Source organism: Staurois parvus, unplaced genomic scaffold (assembly GCF_062004578.1).
Source record: "Staurois parvus isolate SC_StPar_1 unplaced genomic scaffold, SC_StPar_1.0 ptg000089l, whole genome shotgun sequence".
Lineage (NCBI taxonomy): Eukaryota > Metazoa > Chordata > Amphibia > Anura > Ranidae > Staurois > Staurois parvus.
In genome coordinates, this window is record NW_028317885.1 from 2146584 (window position 1) to 2167857 (window position 21274).

Below are 21274 nucleotides of genomic sequence, written 5' to 3' on the forward strand. Positions count from 1 at the left end.
AACTGCTAGAGATTTTAAAACATTGCCTTGCATTCACAATAAAATTTTATTAAAGGTCCATCTTCACGTTTTAAACTTTAAAACCAAACAGGTGTAAAAAAAAAATAGCTAATAGTTGTATACATTGCCATGCAATGGCTAAGCAAATAACTGTGTATGTTCACTGTCTTTTACAAAAATATGTTATTGTAATCCTGATGATTTAATCTCTACAATACAATTCAAAACAATTAGCACAACTCAGCCATTAATGATTTGTCTCTACATTTACTCTTTTTTTCATAACCATCATGTCAATTGGGGGGTTTTGTGATGCAGATTAATTTTAGCTGCATCACACCTTTGCCTACTTTATTATTCATTTGCTACCTTACTACAATATATATTTTTAAGTATTCATGGCTTAATGAACACAGCATTATCCCTATACAAACAATGGAACCATGCAGCAACCTCATTCTTGCTAACAGTTGCAATAGTCTATAAGCCACCTGCCAACTTCCTTTTCCCTAAGAACACTCCGTTACTGCAATTGTTCCCTCCACCATCATCTGTGTATTCCTTTGCCTATGATTTTTTTTTCTAGTTTACTTTACATTTTTCACAAGCTGCATAGTCAATCTCTCCATCCATTTTGATCAACTTTTCAGATGTCTCTTCGCTTCACTTCAGATGTCTACTTACATGTCAGTTTTATCCTTCTAACATACCACTTTCTCAGTGAAGATCAGTCAAATATATCTTTCACAAATTGTGCACAGCATGAAATCTAATGGAGGGATCTCCACTCTGAGTCATATAATTCATACTGTTGAGTCACTTATCAGCACAAGCTGCAGTTAACTAATGGTTACCAGATTTAAAGTCAAAATTAGCAAAGTTATTGCAACCAGGCTGCAGTGCATTGGCTAAAATGGTACATTTGTAAATCAATGCCAAATGTCTGTCCATGGGAATAGAACACAAGTCTGATTTATCTTGGATTATGTACATAATGTAGGGTGGATCAAGACCAGCATCATCACAGTATCATTATATAATTATGTTCATTCATTGTCAGTGTATATGCAGCCATACTTTATAGTACAATAGTTTATGAAACAAGAGACATCTACTTACTGTAGCTGTTGTTTGGGTCCTGTGTACCCTTCACATTACCACGTTTATCAATCCACAGATACCACTGTGTTCGACAAAAAAGTTTTCTTATTCTAACATCCCCACCCTCCATATAATCATAACTTCTGGTATGCCGCTCAGGGCTGGAACAGTTCACATTTGCAGCCATTTGCTCTGGAGTCATGTCATTACAGGCTAATGAGAGTGTGCCTAGTAGAAAGATAATGTAAAGATATGGTATGTAGAGCAAAGTTGGCAGGATCCAAGTTAGTATCCATTTGCGCATTATAGTGCAGTGCTCTGGGTTTTCATGAACATCATAATGAAACTTAAATCTCCAGGGGATCTGTGTTTCTAGGTCCAGGACCTGACTGCACACTTTGTGGTTAACGCAGAAGAAATTACTCCAGATACTTCCAGACTTGAATTATATTGACTTGTGATTATGCCATAAACCTTGGATATCTCTGGGCTGTTCTGTCACACTAGTTTCCTCAGAAGATCCAGACAGGGTGATCTTGGAAGTTGTAAGATTGAAGACTACTCACACTTACTCTTGAATACAATTGCAATGGACCTGTAAAGACAATATAAAGTTTATATCTAATATCTGTTATATTACCCTTCACAGCTAGTACAGTGTCTGAATTTAGATGATGACCATTATTTTCTGCAAGCCTTCTTTAATCCACTATGTACTTAGCATTAACAGTGTACCAAATACATAAAATATGCTTAAATGATTAAGAGTTGTGGTTGAATAACTTTTCACATCCTTACATTCTTGACAGCATAGTGAAACACAGTGAGCAGGCACTGTTTTAGAAGCATGCCTTATGGACAGCAGCATGCTGAGCTGTCAGAATATGCTAGACTACTAATACACTCTGTTCCAGAGGCATTCACTTAGAAGACCTCCTAAAACTGCTAACAGCTGTCAGCTAAACTAGTACCTATCTCCCAGAATGCAAAACTGAAAAAAAAAACCCCATAGAACTAGTACACCAATTGCTCTCTAAAAAAATCAGGAGTAACTTACTTTCTCTCGATGATAGCAGCTGGATATGCCTGTATTCCATCTCTGTTGCCTGCTCTTTGCAACATGAGATTCTGTAGCAGCAAACTATTTCTCAAGTCAGAAAAACTCCAGCACAATCCTAATTGTTTCCATAAATCAACACGCAAGAGGGGTCTTCTGTGTGTGTGTGTGTTGAGCCTGTTGTTGTTCAATGCTTTTCGATAAATACCTTTTGCTGACCTCACTTGGAAGTAATTAGATCTAACCACTCAGCTGAAAGCACGAACAAGAAAGTTGAGCGATTCTCAGTGATCATCAGAGGGAGCTATGAGCATGTTTTATGCTCTCTTTACAAGGAGGGAGCTGCAACAGCTTTCTGAGAAGGCAGATTAAAGAATGCTTGAGAATATCATGAGATACAAACTCAGAAAGAAAAAGATTATGTATAAAATCAGTTAAATCTTGTACAGGCATTTAATGCTTTTCATCATTGTTATCAATTATCTCTAATTTCTGCACATTGTTTTTGTATTTTACTTACTGCTAAATATTCTCATGTACAGATATAATGTACAATATAGTTTTTGAAATATTAAAAATATGTTTATCTTGTAATGCAGAAGGATCCTTGTAGCTATATGTACTATATGTTATGGATAGCATAAAGTATCCTTGTCTATATTTAAAGACTGTGCATGGAGTGTGGAATTATAATTAGAGTAGTCATAGGAGTTTCAGAGATTAAGAACATTCCCTGGGTAAACCTGGTTCAAATCACAGTACCAGCTCTTCCTGTATTCTTGTTTGTCGTTGCACGTAGTAGCATCTCAGCAAGTAAATTTAGATTGCAAATTAAATAAGGAAAATTTATAGCAGTATACAACAGTTCAAGTTGCTTTCATGTTTTTGATCATGCAGGTGGACATTTACATATATAAATAATCTATTATTAATAATACATTGAGCAGTGTTCATTTTGTGCATTTGTGGGGTATTTTTCACTTTCTGGTATAGATGATAATTGAAATACCTCTCCTTGTACTGGCTTTTCGTTAAAAGAAAAATAGTATGCTTTTGCTTTGCTTGATGGTTACGAAGTATTTAAGCTCCTTAGACCAGGAGCAGATCCTAGCATTTTTACTGACCATAAAACATGTTTTTTTAAAATAACCATTAAAATGCACTGTGCAAACCTTAAACCCTTTTTGTTCACTTACCAACCTTTTAAAAAGTTTTCTGCAAGGATTATTATATTTTATTAATAAATTAAAATACAGTCATCTTTTAATTCTCCTGTGTTGTGTGATTCATATTTAAAAACAAATGTGGTCTTTCAAAAGTAGTCTTATAAATCAGTTTGACGTAATAATCTATGTAGTCCTGGTAAACTTAATTACCCCCTAATTAAAATCCAACAGCACCTAAACCATTTTCAATGATAAACCCTTTACACATAAAGCCCATGCATAATGACAAGAGCCAGCAGCCACAGCTCTTGAAAACTCCCACAGTACTTGTCTTTGCAATTTGATATAGACATAAGATAGCAAGCAGTGGTTTGTACATTTTTCCAAGAACCCTTCAAAATGGCTGTTTTAGTTAATTACTAGGTCGCCTTTTGTCTGTCTTCAAATAAAGATGTTGGGAGAAAGATTTTGATCTTTATGGGTAGGTATATAACCTTACTGATGTGTTCGTCGTGTCTCATAATTATATCTTTGGTTGAAAGTATTCCCCTCTGATTTGAAATATGAGTTGAGACACAATCATTCATTGTTTCATACCACCCCATTTCTCCTATAATTTTATGCAGTAATAAAGTAACAGTGGCATTATATTGTGGTTGTCAAAATGTCACACCAATAAAGGAGATACTAGACAGGCTACCCACATCTTTATACTATGTGTACGGGGGAAGATGCTCAAGCTAAACTGTTCTCATTTTCTTTTTAAGCCAAATTTAATTTTTCAGTTCTCTGTCTTCTCAGTTCACCCACAGCACCTGGACCACCCAGGTCAAAACGTTTCTTGCAAAGGGCTTCTTGAAACAAACTATGATGATAGGTTATATGCACTGAAAGTGGATACAAGCACATTTACTTTGTGTTGTTTTGTTAATATAATATGGGATACTGTATACTCTTACTTGGGTCTTTTAACTCCTGCAGTTCCGCTACAGCTTGGTGCAACCTAAAACTGAAAGCAAAAAATTAGGTTCTCTGAAATTCTTGTAGGTGCACAAAACAATCACATAATATCCAACTCTAAAGTTTACTTACAGTCATCTCAATAGCACAAACATATTCCATCAGTCTGTTTATGACCACATTTAGACACAAAATATATTTCCTAATGGAAAATATGCCTTTTCAACCTATATACCCTTAAATATTAGGGGCAAAATGCTGCATTGTTTGACCATATTTTATGTCTTGTTTTTGACTGATTATTTTTGATTTTCCAGTTACCATCTGCTGGTCTAAACCCACACTTTTTTATTGTTTCCAATGTCAAAAATAATTATATTTTTACATATAAGATGTTAACTTTATCTTAAAGTCTAATGAAATCCAGCATTTAAAAGCAGTAATTTGAACAGTTGTACCCATAAAAAAATTTAACCTGACTTGATCTTGCAGTGTAACCTGTCAAAGTTTAGGTTACCCCCCACATTTCTCTAACTGAACCGAGACAGTAAAAAAGTACAATTAAAGTCACAGAAATAAGTAGTCAGATTAACCTTGTACTAATAGCCTTTAACTTCATACTGTAGGTTCACTTATGCTTTCCTGCTATAACAGTTACCGGAGTGTCTAAATAGGCACCAGAGTTTAACCTCTTTGTTCAGCGCACTCTGACTGGCATGATCAAGCATACCCCTTTCTTTTATTCTAGTACATGTGTTCGGGAGCATGCCTGTGATGAGGAGTGTGGCTTTTACTCATCTATGCCAGTACAGAGCAAAGAACAAGAGAAATTTGAAACATGCCTTTTAAACGCAGTAACCCGACAATATGTCTAATAATTTTTCAGGAAAGCTCCTCTCCATGAAAAGAGGAGGATCAAACCCTCATTTGTTTAGTCTTGCTTGAAGAAATATTTCAGCTAAAGGTAATCTTTTTACTAAAGGTAATCTGTGTTGGCTTTTTAAGCAGTGTATACACCTTGAGATTTTTTTTTTTTCATTTAACCAGCGGGTTGAATGAAAAAAAAACTTACAGATCCCCCCCCATCCACATAAACTATTTATACAGGGATCTCTCCTGCTGCACTATTCTATTCTGACAACAGGGACTTCCCCCACCAAAATACACAGATCAGCGCTGTAGCCATTGGCTGCAAGAGCTGATCGATTGCTGGTTTTCAAGCAGGATCATTTGTTGAACAGATAGTTGAACACAGAGGGCGAAACTTGGCTTTTTCCTTCTGAACCAGATTATTTTTGGCCCATATATATCCTGCTTAAGATGTCAGTTGTCAGTAGTGGTCATTTCTAAACTTAATCAGGTAACAACAGTTTGTTCAACTATCACTTCTTATTGGTAATTAGGGCAGGTCTTAAAATATTTTAACTGTTGTTTGTGTCACTACTGGGCAGATTCACTTTGTCTGGTGAGCATTGCCTTTGAAACAAAAAGTAATGGCAAATCAATACAGATGTCACCAGGAAGTTAGGGGGACTCATCCAATGGGTGTGCTTGTTTTGGTAACAACTGTCTAATACATTTTCGTTACTTAGAGGACTGGAGGATAGAAACTTCATAAAGTCTTAGTTTATGAACAAAGTGAGGGGGACTCATCCAATGGGTGTGCTTGTTTTGGTGACAACTGTCTAAGAAATGTTCTTCACTTAGGGGACTGGAGGATAGAGATTTCATAAAGTCTTTGTTTCCCCATTATCAGTTCTTCAAGTACAGCCAGTAAATGCTCAGCTGGTTAAAATTGACCAATTTAACAGTACTGTTAAAATGTGCCTACAAGTATATTCAAAATTAGATAGTTAGCCAAGCTGAAAAAAGGACTTTGTTGCATCTGTGAGACAAGAAATAAAGGTACATCTCCCCTATTCTTTCCAAAACAAAAAAAAACATTGTGGCTATACAGACATTTTAGGGCCAGGTCTAAAAAAGCTAGTAAATATGGTATTGCATGTTAAAGAGGACTTGAACCGTGAAATCTAAGCCCAAAAAAAGGCAAGCATAAGACAAATAACAAGTCATCAGTATTGGCCATAGTTTCCATGCACCTGATTTTTTTCCCCATATTTGATTTGAGCAGGGCAGCTTCTTCGGACAAGAGATTCCCACCTGATGACTGGTGGGGTATAATTAAAAAAAACAGCAGGAGAGAGAGAGAAAGAAGCACAGGTCCACAGAATTAAAAAATCAGAAGCAGGCAGATTATTTTAGGTCCTCAGGTTCCGCTTCCTTTCTAGTAAGGAAAACAGTGGCATCACCAACTCTCACTCCTAATCCCAAGAGACTGGCAGCCAGAGACAAAGTTATGAGGCTCAAGGCACAGAAAATGTGCTGCTGTTTTTCAGGGGGAATTCAAGGTGAAAGAAAACTTTATTGGGGTACCACTTAGGCACAATTAACATTTCTAGATGTTGCCTATAAGCTAGAAAAAACTCACTATTTGAGTTCAGATCCACTTTCATATTTTGTATTGTTTTTTGAGCCAGTGAGTTGAGCTTTGGTTTTCTTTTCTACATTTTCCAGTTTCCTTACCTGCTGAAAAAATATAGTTGTTTACAGAGCTTAGTAGCTCAATCTGAAATTTGCCCACATGTGAAGGAATGCATCCGTTTTCAGATGGATCCATTCAAGGTTTCCATAAAAACCAGCCTTCCTGAAATGATGGATTCCTTGCCATGTATTAAATGATTATTTGTTAGAGATTGCATTACATAGAAGAAAAAAGTTCCGAATAACATATTAATTTAAAAATTCTAAATATAAAAAAAAAATATTTAAAAACAAATAAGGTTTTCTTTCATATCAGAATCAACATTTTCTAGTCATCTTCCTCCTGGTTCATGATCATTGACCATCTTAATTGGCCAGATTGGTATGACGTAACACCCATGCATGTGCATGAGAACAGCTCATTGCCCATTTTTTCTAATGTTCCTTTTTAAGTACTGGCTTTACTTACCATCACATTTAAATTACCCATTTTTGACAAGGTCTATATATCATGGCAGGTTTTGGTTTCTCTGTAGTCACTGCCTAATACCATATTCTGTATCTACGCTCACCCAGATGCTAAAGTGGAACTCCAAACCACCAGGCGAATGGATCTGGAAGCAGTTAGTACATCTCAGCGTTTTCACACATTGGCCATAATTGCCTTCAAGATCAAAGATGTTAAAGCAAAAACACCAGTTTTGCTCACAGCTTATACAAAAAATTAAAATGCCAAGTGGTTTAGATAACATTGTAACCTGGCCAGTCAAGACCAAGAAGTTAAAAACATTGTTGGATGACATAGACACTTATCAAATGTTAAATAGGGATCCTGTCCATTAGAATAAACAAAAATTACATAAATTGGCTTGGAAAGGAGAGAAAAAAGGAATCCTTAATAAAAAAAGAAGCCTTATATTTGGACTTAATTTCTTGTTGTACACCTATGATATACTTTTTGCCCAAATAACATAAAAATGCTGAAAAATAACCTGGCAGACCCATTGTTAATGGGATCGAGTCTGTAACCTCTAGGTTAGGGCAACATATAGAATATTATTTGCAATCAGTGGCTGCGGTCACTGATGCATATTTGAAAGCTACCAAACATCTTTTGCAAATACTTGAGGCCCTACCAGTAGCAGATCCTTGTATACTTGTCACGGCCAATGTCAGCTCTCTATACACTCTTATAAGTCATGAAGACGCAATTAAATCAGTAAAATGGATGCTAAATAAATCTGAGATCCCTGACAAGCATAAAAACTATGGTTTACAATTTTTAGAATTTTGCTTATCATACAATTATTATTGGTATGATCATAGATATTTTTTCCAGGTCACTGGAGTTGCAATGGGCGCTCAATTTGCTCCTAGCGTAGCTAACATTTTTATGGCTCACTGGAAGGAGGATATAGGTTTTAAGAATCACCCAGAACAACTCCTTTGTTATAAAAGGTTCATTGATGACCTATTTATGGTTTGGAATGGAGTCATGGAATCCCTACAAAGATATATGGACATTCTTGATAATAATAATAGAAACATTGTTTGGACATGGAAATTAGATTTTAATAATATTACATTTCTAGATTTGGAAATTTATAAAGCAGAGGGATGTTTTAGAACTAGGAACAATTTTAGGCCCACTGATCATAATAGTTACATATCATTGGATAGTTGCCATCATAGGTCCTGGTTGTGCAATACACCCAGAGGTCAGTTCATAAGACTGTGATGTAATTGTTTTTCTGAAGTAGAATTTTTACAACAATCAGAGATTCTAGCTGGTAGATTAATTCTGAAAGGATATAATAGGTCCTCAATTGGAGAGGAGATTCAAAAAGTGAAAGGAAAGAGTAGATCAATGTTGACTACAAATTCCAACCAAAGACTAGTAAGAGAAGGGCAAGAATGTAGTATTGAGCTTGATTATAATGTACAGTATAGAGAGATAGGAAAGATAATAAGGAGATACTGGAATATTTTACAAAATGATAAGGTGTTGGGTCCTTTTATACCATCCTACCCTAGGTTCATTCATAAGAAAGCTCCTATATTAAGGGATATTATAGCCCCTGGTGTAATAGATCCCCCTAATAAGAAGATAAATAGCATATTCCCCACATTGTCTGATATATTCAAGTGTGGGAAATGTATGGCATGTAAACATGCCATGTCTAATATTAAAGTGTTGTAAACTCAAAAAATCTAAATTGAAATGACCAGTCTACCTCATACAGCACAGCAGCAGAAGTCATCTGTCCCCAGTCTAGCCAGGAAAGGAACAGCCAGTCATCTGCTTTCCTACAGTGAAAAAACCCGACACATGTGACTAACAGAATAATTAGGAGTTTCATGCATGGACATTAGAGAAGGAGGCGTGTGTCCATCAGCCATCCACACAGATTGCTCCCGAAGCAGCCAAGCTTAGCTCGAACCTGAAGAGATTTTGAAAGCGGTTAACCCCATAAGTACTGGGCAGAATTTTAAGCACAGGAAACTGTAGACTTTTATAGGCTGGAGGGAGCTGAACAACTGTTGGGAATTATTAAGTGGGACCCTGCCAACACTATGTGCTTATCTCTACTAACAGAGGAGGAGGAAGGGGATACATGCTTGCACAGGTCATCATTTTCAATGAAGGGGAGCCAAGTAGCCTCACACAGATGTACCCCACAGCTGCTGGGAAGAGAGCCGACCAGGAGGATCACAATTAACCCCGCAAGAGCTGGACACTTTTACTGTAGTGCCCTACTTTCAAGTAGTGCCTGCTAGTTACACAGTAAAAGTGTATTTTGGGAGCGATTTGTGTGGATGGCTGCAGGACACACGCCCCCTTCTCTCATGTTCATACATGAGACTCCTAATTAGTCTATCAGTCACAGGAGAGGGGGTGTGGGGACACAATTTTTTTTCATGTGTCGGGTTTTTTCACTGTAGGAAAGCAGAGAGGATTTCAGATGACTCCTTTCTTGCCAAACTGGGGACAGAAGACTTCTGCTGCTGTGCTGTGTGAGGTAGGCTGGTCATTTCAATTTTGAATTTTTGGGATTACAACCACTTTAAGAGACGTAAACAATTTGTGGCCTCAGCAATGGGTTAAAACTGTAAGATTAGAGATTTTACTACATGCATTTCGAAAGGAATCATATATATGATGGAATGTCCATGTAAGATTCAGTATGTAGGCAGGACATCCAGACAGCTCCAGATGAGGTTAAGGGAGCATGTTACTAATATTAACCCCCTGGCGCCGGCGCCTCCCGACCCTTTAAGGGTTTCAGAAGCTGGGAGGTGGGGAAGGGTTTAGAGTCATGTGACCACCGTGACATGCCATCACGGTGGTCACATGATTGGGAAAGGTCTCGATCGAAAGAGATCAAAAGATCGAAAGATCATGACCTTTCTGTGAGTACCGGACATGTGTGCTGGGAGCGTGCAGGGCGCACTCTCAGCACATATGTTTATTTTTAATAGAACGCAAATGTGTGGCCGCTCGGCATCTAGGCCCAGATGCCGGGAGGCCGCACATTTACGTTCGGCCGGCGCCAAGAGGTTAAGAAAGGGGTAAAAAACCACAGTGCCCCTAAACATTTTTGAGATTTTAATAGAAAGGATCCTAGCTGTCTTAAGTTTTGGGGTTTTGAAAAGGTGGAAAGGAATTGGAGGGGAGGTAACTATGTGAGGAGCCTGAGTCACAGAGAATCCTTTTGGATTTATAAAGCTCAGGTATTATCCCCAAAGGGTCATAATGTTGATTTTGACCTGAACTGTTTTATCAGTGATCAGTAATTTTGCATCCTCTCTTATATTTCATTTTTATATTGTATTCATATTTTAATAATTCTTATTATATATTTCTTTATAGTAGAAATATTTGTAGGAATTAAATAATTGTTAGTAACGTTTAGATTTATAATAATTTGTTATTTTATTGATGTATCCGAATGATATATCTTATGTGTATGATTCAGTTATAAGGTGGCCACGAGATTAATATTGTTTTTTATATATTTTTTATATTTGGAAATGCATATTGAGTGTCTCCTTGCATGGAAGTCGTTATTTATGCATCAAAAGCTGGATAGCTACTTCCAGATATTTTATGTTCCAGTTCCCTTGGTTGTTTACATAGGTTGCCATGGGGCCAGCAGGGATCACATAAAGCAGTGGGTAATGGTGTCAGCTTTAAATGATTTTATTTGTCTGATATGTTCACCGTGCTTTTGTTTAACCTCCTCATGATCTATGTGATCAAATAAAGTATTCTTTGTAACTACTGAACCTACATTACTCCGCGTGGATCTTTAAGTAACCTCTTTTTTCCAGGTGGTGTTGCTCTTGTCACACTACCATATTGTCTATTATGCATTTCCCGGTTTATAAATCCACACTTTTATGATAAGTGAGTCGGAGATAGTACTAGGACACAAACTATTTGTGCCTTTATAGGTGGCTTTTTTCTGTTCTATTTTTGTAATGGTGTCAGCTCCATGCCTACTGAGCAAGTCCTGCCCAGGACGTAACGCATGTAGGAGGTGGAGCTACGCACATGACATCATCCCGCGACCATCTTGCTGACGGGCGGTTAGCCTGTTCATGCTTGTTATCCCGTACTACTGAGTACCTCATCTTGTAAGTTTTAATTCACTTTTAGCAGTAAAATCTTTAAAATGGTAAACACTATTGGCTGATAATTTGTTTCTGCATAAGTGATGTACATTATAGTGGTGGAAACGAATGAGGAAACGTGGCGACAAGATCCTTATCATTTGTCCTTAAAGGGAAAGCTCTTTTGACCTTCTTTTAGCTCAGAGGTCATTCTGTTAAGGTTTATATTGATAGAGGATTATGTGAAAACCTTTGGTGTTTAGCAGGGCATCCAACTTTACATAGCACAAGAATTTATTTATGTTCTCTATTTTTCATTTATTATTGGATGTGGGTGACAGCGCCAATTTACTCACATAGGTTAAGACCAAGAAGTTGTCTTCATTTTTGAAATATAGATAGGTGATAAAGATTACACAGCAAAGTTTGAAAATTAAAGGGGGGGATGGGGATACAGACATTCACAGGGAAGTCAAAGGAGAAGAAAGGCAAGATGAGAAAAGTATAAAAAAAAAATGAGGAGAAGTGTTGTTGAGTAGGTATGGGAGGGAACAAAAAGTGTTTGTGGGTTCTTGGAGAGAGAAAGACTAGGGTGTAAATGTCAAAGTATATTGAATGGATTCACTCAAGCAAGTCATTTTAATGTGCTATTTTAATATAATTAAATAACACATTACCATTTTAATCTTCAGACAGTCCTGATTTTCTTTAACCTCCATTTCTCTTCCTTGCAACCAGGCCAACAGCATTCGTTTTGTACATAGAATTTCCATTATTATTTAGTCCTGCACTCATGTAATAGTCTTTCTTCCTCCCTAACACAAAGAGAATAAGATTAAATTGTAGGCAGTATGCTGCATAGAATACAACATCCCTGCACTTGCAGTTTACTATTTTTAAGAAACCTGTGTACAGTGATGCAAATAGTATTTACAACAGAACTATTTCCAGTTTAGAAAGACTTTGCCACAGATGTACACTCACCACTACTGATAGATGTGCATCATTGTAAGGTTTTTCTGCAATATGTGAGTTAAATTTATATCCTCTATCTTTAGCTACTTATTTCTTCAGACCTTTGGCAACATTTATGAAGAATGTTCTCAATTAATATATTTAAAAGCCTTGAACAATTTCTCCAAAAACACTGGCAAATATTAGATAGCAACCACTGCAGAGCTCTATAAGAAAGTGAGGTTTCAACACACCTCCTGCTAGAAAGTTATCCTATTCTCTCATCATCTTCTGCTGTCATACGTATTTTACTGAGGTGAAAAAGGTTGCTTAAAAAACTGCTAGCAAACAGAACAATAGCCATTGAACAAACTGATCACTGACACTTAATAAATATTTTGCATGGTCAGGTCAAAACAAAACTGTGATTATATTCATATTATCATTATTATTCATATTACCAGTCCTTAGAGGTGGCAGCTGCATTTATTTTCCTTTTTTTTTCTTTTTTTTTTGCTGACTCCTGATTTGGACTATAGAACTCCTCTCCTGATCACCATAACATGGAAGGGAGGTATTCTTTAGTCCATAGACTGTAAAATGGACAGGGCTGATAATACTGCTTTGAATTTCAATACAGCAAAGAATTTACAAACTCATTCGATTCCTGGCAATTACAATGGATATTTTCTGTACTCTGAGCATTTTTAAAGAGACAAAACTTTGGGGAAATGTTTTAAAAATGTATCTTTTTCTTTTTTATTTGCCTATGCATACACTTTAACTTAGTTTTGGGACAATTATGATGATTTAAGTAGATAATAATTCCACATAGTGAACAGACAGGAAAAGAAATGAGTCTTGGAGTTTTGTGGAAGATATGTGTTATCCCTCTAGATCAGGGGTAGGCAACTTGCGGCTCTCTAGCTGTTGTAGAACTACATTTCCCATGAGGCATTGCAACATTACAAAACTGACAGTTACAGCTATGACTTGCAGAGGCATGATGGAACTTGTAGTCCTGCAATAGCTGGAGAGCCACAGGTTGCCTACCCCTGCTCTAGATGAACTTGTTAATTAAACCTAAATACCATTTTAAATGGTGTAGTTGTAGATATTCTGCTCTTTGGGCATACTACATACGTCCAAAGAGTGAAGGGTTAATCACAAGCTGGTGGTTGCAGTAGCAGCCATCAGCAGTGCCTGTTATGTTCAGCCAGTGTTTTGCAAAGTGAATGAACAGTAAGATTTGTAGTGACTGTGATAGGGAAAATGTGATGGCCAGAAGTTTAAACAGACTCTTATCATAACTGGTAGAAAAAATTAAAAAATTATTCTAAATGACAGATTGTAGACAGATGTCTGAGATATTTACTGTTTTCGAAGTATCTGTAAACACATAGGATCACGTCAGGAAATATGAATGGCTCCTCTAGAACTCTCAAGAAATAATACATTTCATTAAAAAGACTATGATCTCAAAAAAAACAAACTAAAGAAACAAAACAATATATTTGTAGCTCCTTTCTTCTCATTCCCGAACCTCATTGCTCTTTCTTTGCAGCACATGCTAGTTTAAGTAAGATGTTTTTTTCATAGGCCTTATTGATGCATGCAGCATAAGTGGCTGCATTTACCTTGAAATAAAAATGCAAGGATGGCATCGAAGCTACAAAAGTAATTTTCAACCAGATTCCCATCATCCTACTAAATATTTATGTGAGGTGGAACTTGGAAGATGGAAGGTAAAAAGAATAAACATAAGCTAATATATATGAAATAAATGAAAATAGCAATATTAATATGTATTGCTTGCTTTCAGTTTTATAGCAAAATTATGGGTATTATTTAATATTTTACAGTACAATATGTCCAAACTTCTGGTTTCTTTGGTTTTTATCAGCATATTTCCTGGGGAACAAACTCTTATCTTCCATTATCATATCCTAAAAACCTTTTTTTGACTATTCTTGTGCCCATACTGCAGGCTTAGTTGAGGGCAGAAGCACTGCATTTGTCCTCCATTAGTGCCTTCATTGCTGTAAGATGAAGTGCGGTTTTTTTTTTTGGGGGGGGGATCCAGTGAGCTTTAAATGCAGAGCTGCGTTAGTTTGAGCCTCTGGCATTCATACCAAATTGTAAGGTGTCCAAATATTAAAGAGAACCTGAAAAGCAATGTCTACCTGATTTGCCCCACCCTGTTCTATTACCTAACCTAATAGGAAAAATGGTCAGTGTAGAAAATAAAACATATTGTTCATGTTTGTTTGGGGGTAATAACCTGAACCCTAATATATCTTTACTCTGTATGTCCAGTTAAAACCTTTTTTTCCCTAAATCAATTAACACGGGGAAGTATCTGAACCTTGTTAACAATGTATTGCTGACTACAGTATATTCCTGTTGCAGATATGCCCTCAAGTTCGGTCTGATAAAATTGTGGCCAGTGGAACAGACAGTAATGGAAAATCTCTCTAATAGAGTCTCAGGTAACAGTAAAACCTGACAGTGATTCTAAACTTTCGCCACACTAAAGCTAAAAAAAAAAATAGTTTTGGCTGGAGAAACACTTTAAAAGAGAAGTTTGGGAATTAAAAAAAATAATACTCACCTAGGGGGATGCAGCATCGGTCCTATGCTGCATCTGTCCTCTGCCGCTTCTAAGACTGAGAACTGAGCAATCAAAGACCACTGATCACTCAGATCTCTGTCTTCCGTGAGCAGAGTGCCAATAACTGTCAGCCTGCTCTGTCCCTTCAACGCTCATTGGAGCACCAGGCTGTGGAGGGGGTAGGAACAGCTGGCTCAGGCTGTCAGTGGTACGCTGAGAGGCTGAGCCAGCTGCCAGTCCAGACATTAAAGTCAGGATCTCTCCAGAGACTGGACCAGCTGAGTGATGTCAGTGGACAGCAGACTTTAGTCCAGTTGTCAGCTGAGAACAGATCACGGGAGTGCAGAACAGAGTGCACTCCTGTGATCCATAGGAGAAGTAGAGCCAAACAAGCTTTGACCATAATCTATTCCATCTCCTATAACCTAATCTAATAGATAAGTAGGTTCGGCTACCAAAACGAAACACAAGGGCATTTGGTGCCAAGGGTGGTATTCAGTCAGAGCCAGCAAATCTGTGACTCTGCCTAATGCATATAGCAACTCCAGTTTGCCCCTGGATACATGCTTTTTTAACTATTTCCTATGTATGGTGGTTCTCCTTGTATTTTTTAAACTGTTTAAAGGAAACCTGAACTTAGAAAATATGTTGCATATGGGCTGTTATTGCTGACCCCTTTGAAAAAAAGCTAATTGTCTGGTTCTCTCTGACTTCAGTCTGTATACTTGGTCTGAGATGCTGTCACAATGTGTTGTCATCTTTGGAGTAAATACTAGTTGTCTGGCTGTCTATGACCTCAGTATGAATACTTGGTGTGGGACACTGACACAAAGTATTGTAGTGTTTGGATCAACATGATAGCTGGGCAACCAGCATTTTCCAAATAGATCAGCAATGACAGCATGTTTGTACTTGCTGGCCTTTCCTGAACATACATGTACCCTACCTTTCAAGCTGATTCAAGACTAGTGTACTATCTGCGTCACAGCCTCCTATTATTGCTCAGCACACTGTTTTTAATTGTGATTTAATATACACACAATCTCTCTTTAATAAGCTTTGACCTAGACCATATTTTATATCTGACACTTGTTTTTTTATACTTAACAGTAATGGAGTATGAAATCAAAATAAATTATGGTACAGAATAAATTCTCTCTCTTAGAGCATTCTATGTAATCCTTCTTAACAGATGGTCAGTGCGAAACATGTTTTTTAACTATCTGTACTGAAGCATGTACATCAAACACTTTACAGTAAAACAAGCCAAATTAGAAATGATTTAAGTTTACAGTAGCAAGAGCACATGGGCCTTGGGGCAATCAAGCCCTTTATGTGAGCAAACATCTATAATTTTTCCAGACTTCTACAAATTGATTATTGACAGCAGTTTAACAATACCTAGAATTCCTCATACATTTCATAATAGTCAATTTGAATATGAAAAGAGGAAGCTTAAAAAACAGCAATTAAATGAATCGTGGTTTATCAAATAGTATATCCAGAACAGCATAAGAACATTTGCCTGTTCAAGATTCTGTTCCTCATATATTTTAGTAATTAAACTGTTAAGGAAAAAATAAAAAAAAATATTGAAAAAGCTAATTTTCTGACATAGCAAATATGGACAAATACCAATATATCTTCAAGAAATCCAATGTAGATTCCAGAAATCCATCTGTCTGGGCTGACAACATAATGCCTGCATTGGGCCTGACTCCATACCAGCATTATTAGCCCTTTCTGGAGGACTACAGAACTCATCTATCCTCGAACTTTTAGAAGGATGAAGTTGAGGTTAATTTGGCTAATATTTGGGCACTAATGTTAAAATAAATGAGTTACTGCTATATAATTATGTCAATATATAAAATATATAGTTTATATTTTTTCTTCTTGAAAAATATTTTCTTCAGTTATTCCAGATTCCCAGCTATGTGTAAAACTAAACTGTAGCCAGTTTACCAAAAATCATATCTGGGTACCCAACCCCTGCCTTACCTTACCCTACCTTAAGGAGCATGTAATAGTGAGAAGTACTTGCCTTATTCCTTGGTCCTGCCATTTTGGTATGGAGAACTGCTCCCACATATCCTCTTTATCAATAGAGAAGAAGATCTACTATCAATACTAGATTTAGTATATTTTATAGTTCTAGTATATTTTATAGTATTTTATATATGTTTTATAATTCCACAGTAGTATAGTGCATATACAATGTGTAAAGCTCACATCTCCGTGTGGGCAAACAAGACCCTTCACATTCATATGGTATTGTACACACAGTGTGAACGAGTATGGATAAATACCTGTTTATATTGCCAAAATTCTAATGTGATTGCAATTTCCTGTGTACTGCACCAATATCTCAGCTTTCCTAGCTATCTTCTGTGAACTACAAGGTAACAGGGAGTACTAATATATTGAGCCACAGAGCCATACAGAAATGCACAAAAGCAAATCTGTATTAGACAGAAGATTTGATTACATAATGGTGAGCATCAACATTTGAGCATACGTTTTGGATGCCTATGCACGTCAAAACTGGATGCAGGCCTATTTAATACACATTACAATTCAAATATTGCTAATAATTGTTTTGAAAACCTAGCATAAAACTTTAAAAACACTGTTTATTCAGGTTATGAAATCATGAAGAAATAATTGTATTTTTCATAGTAGCTTGTAAAAATATCCAAATTGAATCATGTCTTGCTGACTAAAACACAGAGGAGAAATAGGCCTCCCAAACCTAAAAAAAATATCACTGGGCCTGCCACTTAGCAAGAGTGGTGGATTGGTCTGTTCATGACCGGGTCAAGGCCTGGGTTCCAGTGGAACAACTGTTCTCCGGAACACCCCTACATGCCCTACTCTGGTTGCCCTCAGTACACTTGCAACAGGAGCTGAAATATCATCCTCTTCTGGGTCCAACTCTCCAGATCTTTAGACAGGCCTGCAAGTCATACTCTATCTCATCAGACTCGGGACCTCTAACTCCCTTGTGGTTCAAACCAGAATTCCCTCCTCGTTTGTCTGGCAATTCCCTTACTGGATTGCTGGCCAAGAGAACACTTTTCCAGAGCTTTCCATTTCTTTGATAGGGGCTGTTTACCAGATCGTTTGGCACTCTCTAGATTTGATCCAGATAAACAAATACCTTTTTGTGCCTACTTTCAAGTTAGGCATTTTTTGAATGCATCTCAAGCCTGGACTTTATTTACCAGAACAAGAACTGCTTTTTTTTTGCCTGTTTTGCAGATAAGCCCCAGGCCCACATGATCTCTTCTATCTATTCGTCCTTATTTCCCACCGAGTCATCTTCTGGTACTGCTATACATTCCAAGTGGGAAAGGGACTTGGAACTTACTCTTTCTGAGGAGGACTGGGACAGAATATATCTAAACACACATACAGGAACACTAAATGTCAGTGCCCAGGAAAACGGATACAAGCTGCAAACTAGGTGGTACTGTACCCCAACTGTAGTTCATAGGTTCTGCCCGACAGTTACTGAGCAATGTTGGTGATTTTATCTGCTCCTGGGACATTGCTACATATATGGTTGCAGTGTTCAGCTCCGACGAGCTTTTGGACGGAGGTACATCGTATCACCACTGCATTTATGGGAATCCTCCTGGAGTATACACCCGCACAGTACCTGTTGCACCACTCTGGAGTATCAAAACATTTATACCTCAAATCATTGGCTATGCACATGGTCAATGCTGCAAGAATGTGCATCCCTATCCATTGGCACACAAACCAAGTTCCTACTGTAGGCGAGTGGATCCAACGAATCAACGAAATTGAGGTCATGGAGGAACTGATGCACATTTCTCAAGAGCGAATTATGCATTTCCACTTGGTGTGGGCATGCTGGCTTCATTACCAAACTCAGCCCGAATATGCTTAACTCTTTCACCCCATGGGACAAGGCTGAAGATCTACCTGGTGAACCTGTGCTGAGTTCCTTGATGAGTTTTTTCGGCTGTAGCGCATCCTTACCCCTCTATCCTGGCTTAGGGAAGTGCTGTGGGTAGGTTTATCCCTCCTTACCCCTTATCCCCACCCTCCTTCCTCCTACTCCTCTCCCTCCCTCTCCCCCCCTTTTTTATTTATTGCCTAGTATATATTTTTTATTGAAGGGGTTAGCTTTATTCCCAGATAACCTAATTCCTTCTACCTCCATGTAAATGGAAAGTCCCTTTGTAGGGTCTGCTTCTCTTTCTTTGAAATATTAACATTCAAAATTTGTCATTTTGTGGGGTGTATTTTCAAGTTTGAAAGCTCATCATATTGTTTTAATAAACCCATTAGGTTTGGTAGCATTAATCTGGGCTTCACAATATAAAACAGCATGTAATCTGCGTACGCTGTTGCTTTATGGTCCACTTCTATTTTAATTCCTCTAACATCTACACTGGTTCTTACTGTTGCCAAAAGGGGTTCTAGGGATATAACAAATAACAACAGGGATAATGGACATCCCTGTCTAGTGCTACTATACATTTTGAAAAGTCCTGAAAGGAATCCATTTACCTTAACCGCTGCTGATGGGCAATTATAAAGCTCCTTTATCCACTTTATCATCCTGGTCCCTATTCCTAAAACCTCCATAGTACTTATCATGAATCCCCAGTTCACCCTGTCGAACGCTTTTTCAGCGTCAATTGACAGGATGATTGTCGGCAGTTTTTCTCTGCCTGGAACAAAACCAATCTGACCTAAATGTATCCATTCCAGCATCACTTCCTTCAATTTGGTAGCTAATATTTTTGCGAAGAGTTTTGTGTCTGCATTTAATAACGCTATAGGTCTGTAACTAGCACATTGTGAGCAGTCCTTCCCATCTTTAAGAATGATTGCTAAAATATGCTTGTAGGGATTCTTCTCTTATTCCCATTCCTTCTCCTAGGGCATTTATATATATATATACATACAGAGTTTAGAGGTCAGTAAATCTTTAAACTTCTTATAGTACCCCACCGTGTACCCATCAGGTCCTGGACTCTTTCCTCCTGCTGTATTCTTCAAGTCTATACTTATTTCATCCTGGGAGATTGCTCGTTCTAATGATATTAACTTTTCCTCTGATATTTTTGGCAGATCTGCTGCCACTAGGTATTCCCACCTTTTCCCTCTCTTTACCTTCTCTGTTACCATTTGGTTCTTGGGGTTCACATCATACAACCTACTACAGTATTTTTTGAATATTTTCGCAATATCAGTGGTGAAGTATACCACTTCTCCTTTTTCATCTTTTATTTTTTCAGTATAATTCATTGATTTCTTTTCCTTCAGTCTTTTCATCAGATGTTTTCCTGGTTTATTCCCCAACTAGTATCTTTCCTTGGAGACCCTATTACAAAATCCTCCTCGTCTCCTGTTCCAGCAGGTCCTCTAACTCCTTTCTCTTAAGGATAGTCTTCTGCTGTATCTCTATATCCTGTCTCTTTTTATGTTCATGTTGTAATCTGTAAAACTCCTCCGTCAACTCCTTTATTTTTCTCTCCCGATCTTTCTAAATCAGGGTCCTGTATAAGTGTCTTGTTTAGTCTCCACATAGCCCTCTTATTCCCTTCCCCTCCTACCTGTAGTCTCACTGTAACAGGTGCATGATTTGAGATAGACATAACTTCTATATTAGATTTAATCAGGGATTCCAGTTGTCTATGCTCGGTCATTATGTAATCTAAACGTGAATATGATCTATGCTCTAGAGAGAAGAAGGTATAATCTCTTTCTCTGGGATGTTTTGCCCTCCATGTATCTATTAATTGACTTTGATGTAACATCTTTTTTAACAATCTTAATTTTTTCCCCCCTCCTCTCAGCGCATTTGAAGACGTATCCATCCATGGATTCAAACATAAATTAAAATCTCCTGCCAGGATCAGACTACCCTTCTTAAAGTCCATAATTTTTGTCCCCCCCCCCCCCCCCCCCCCCGCAAAAATACCTCTGGCTTTTGATTCGGACAATACATGTTTACCAATGTATAGTTTTGTTCCTGCATTTTTCCTCTTACACATAAAAACCAGCCTTTTGGGTCTACCAATTCCCTCTCCACATCGAAGCCTACCCTCCTTGAAAACCTAATCGCTACTCCCTTAGCCCTCCATAATGGTGAGTCTGCATAGTACCCGGTTGGGTAATGTCTCTAGTATAATTTAACATTAGATTCGTATGTTAAATGCATCTCTTGTAAGAACACTTCATCTATAGAATGTTGGTGGATTTCTCTAAGTATCTTATGCCTTTTAGTGG

The 21274-nt window shown here is 37.5% G+C and overlaps 2 protein-coding genes across 2 annotated transcripts in view; one reads left to right on the forward strand and one right to left on the reverse strand.

The window, feature by feature from the left end:
* FGF7 (fibroblast growth factor 7) overlaps window positions 1-2436 on the reverse strand; it is a 124649-nt gene extending 122213 nt beyond the window's left edge. The window contains exons 1-2 of the mRNA XM_089670318.1: window positions 2159-2436; window positions 1120-1696 (exon numbers count right to left, since the gene is read on the reverse strand). Coding sequence (XP_089526444.1) covers window positions 1120-1405 — 286 coding nt within the window. The 5' untranslated portion in view covers window positions 1406-1696; window positions 2159-2436. The remainder of the gene's footprint in view (window positions 1-1119; window positions 1697-2158) is intronic.
* Window positions 1-21274, forward strand: part of FAM227B (family with sequence similarity 227 member B) — a 526050-nt gene that overhangs the window by 253526 nt on the left and 251250 nt on the right. The window lies entirely within an intron of this gene.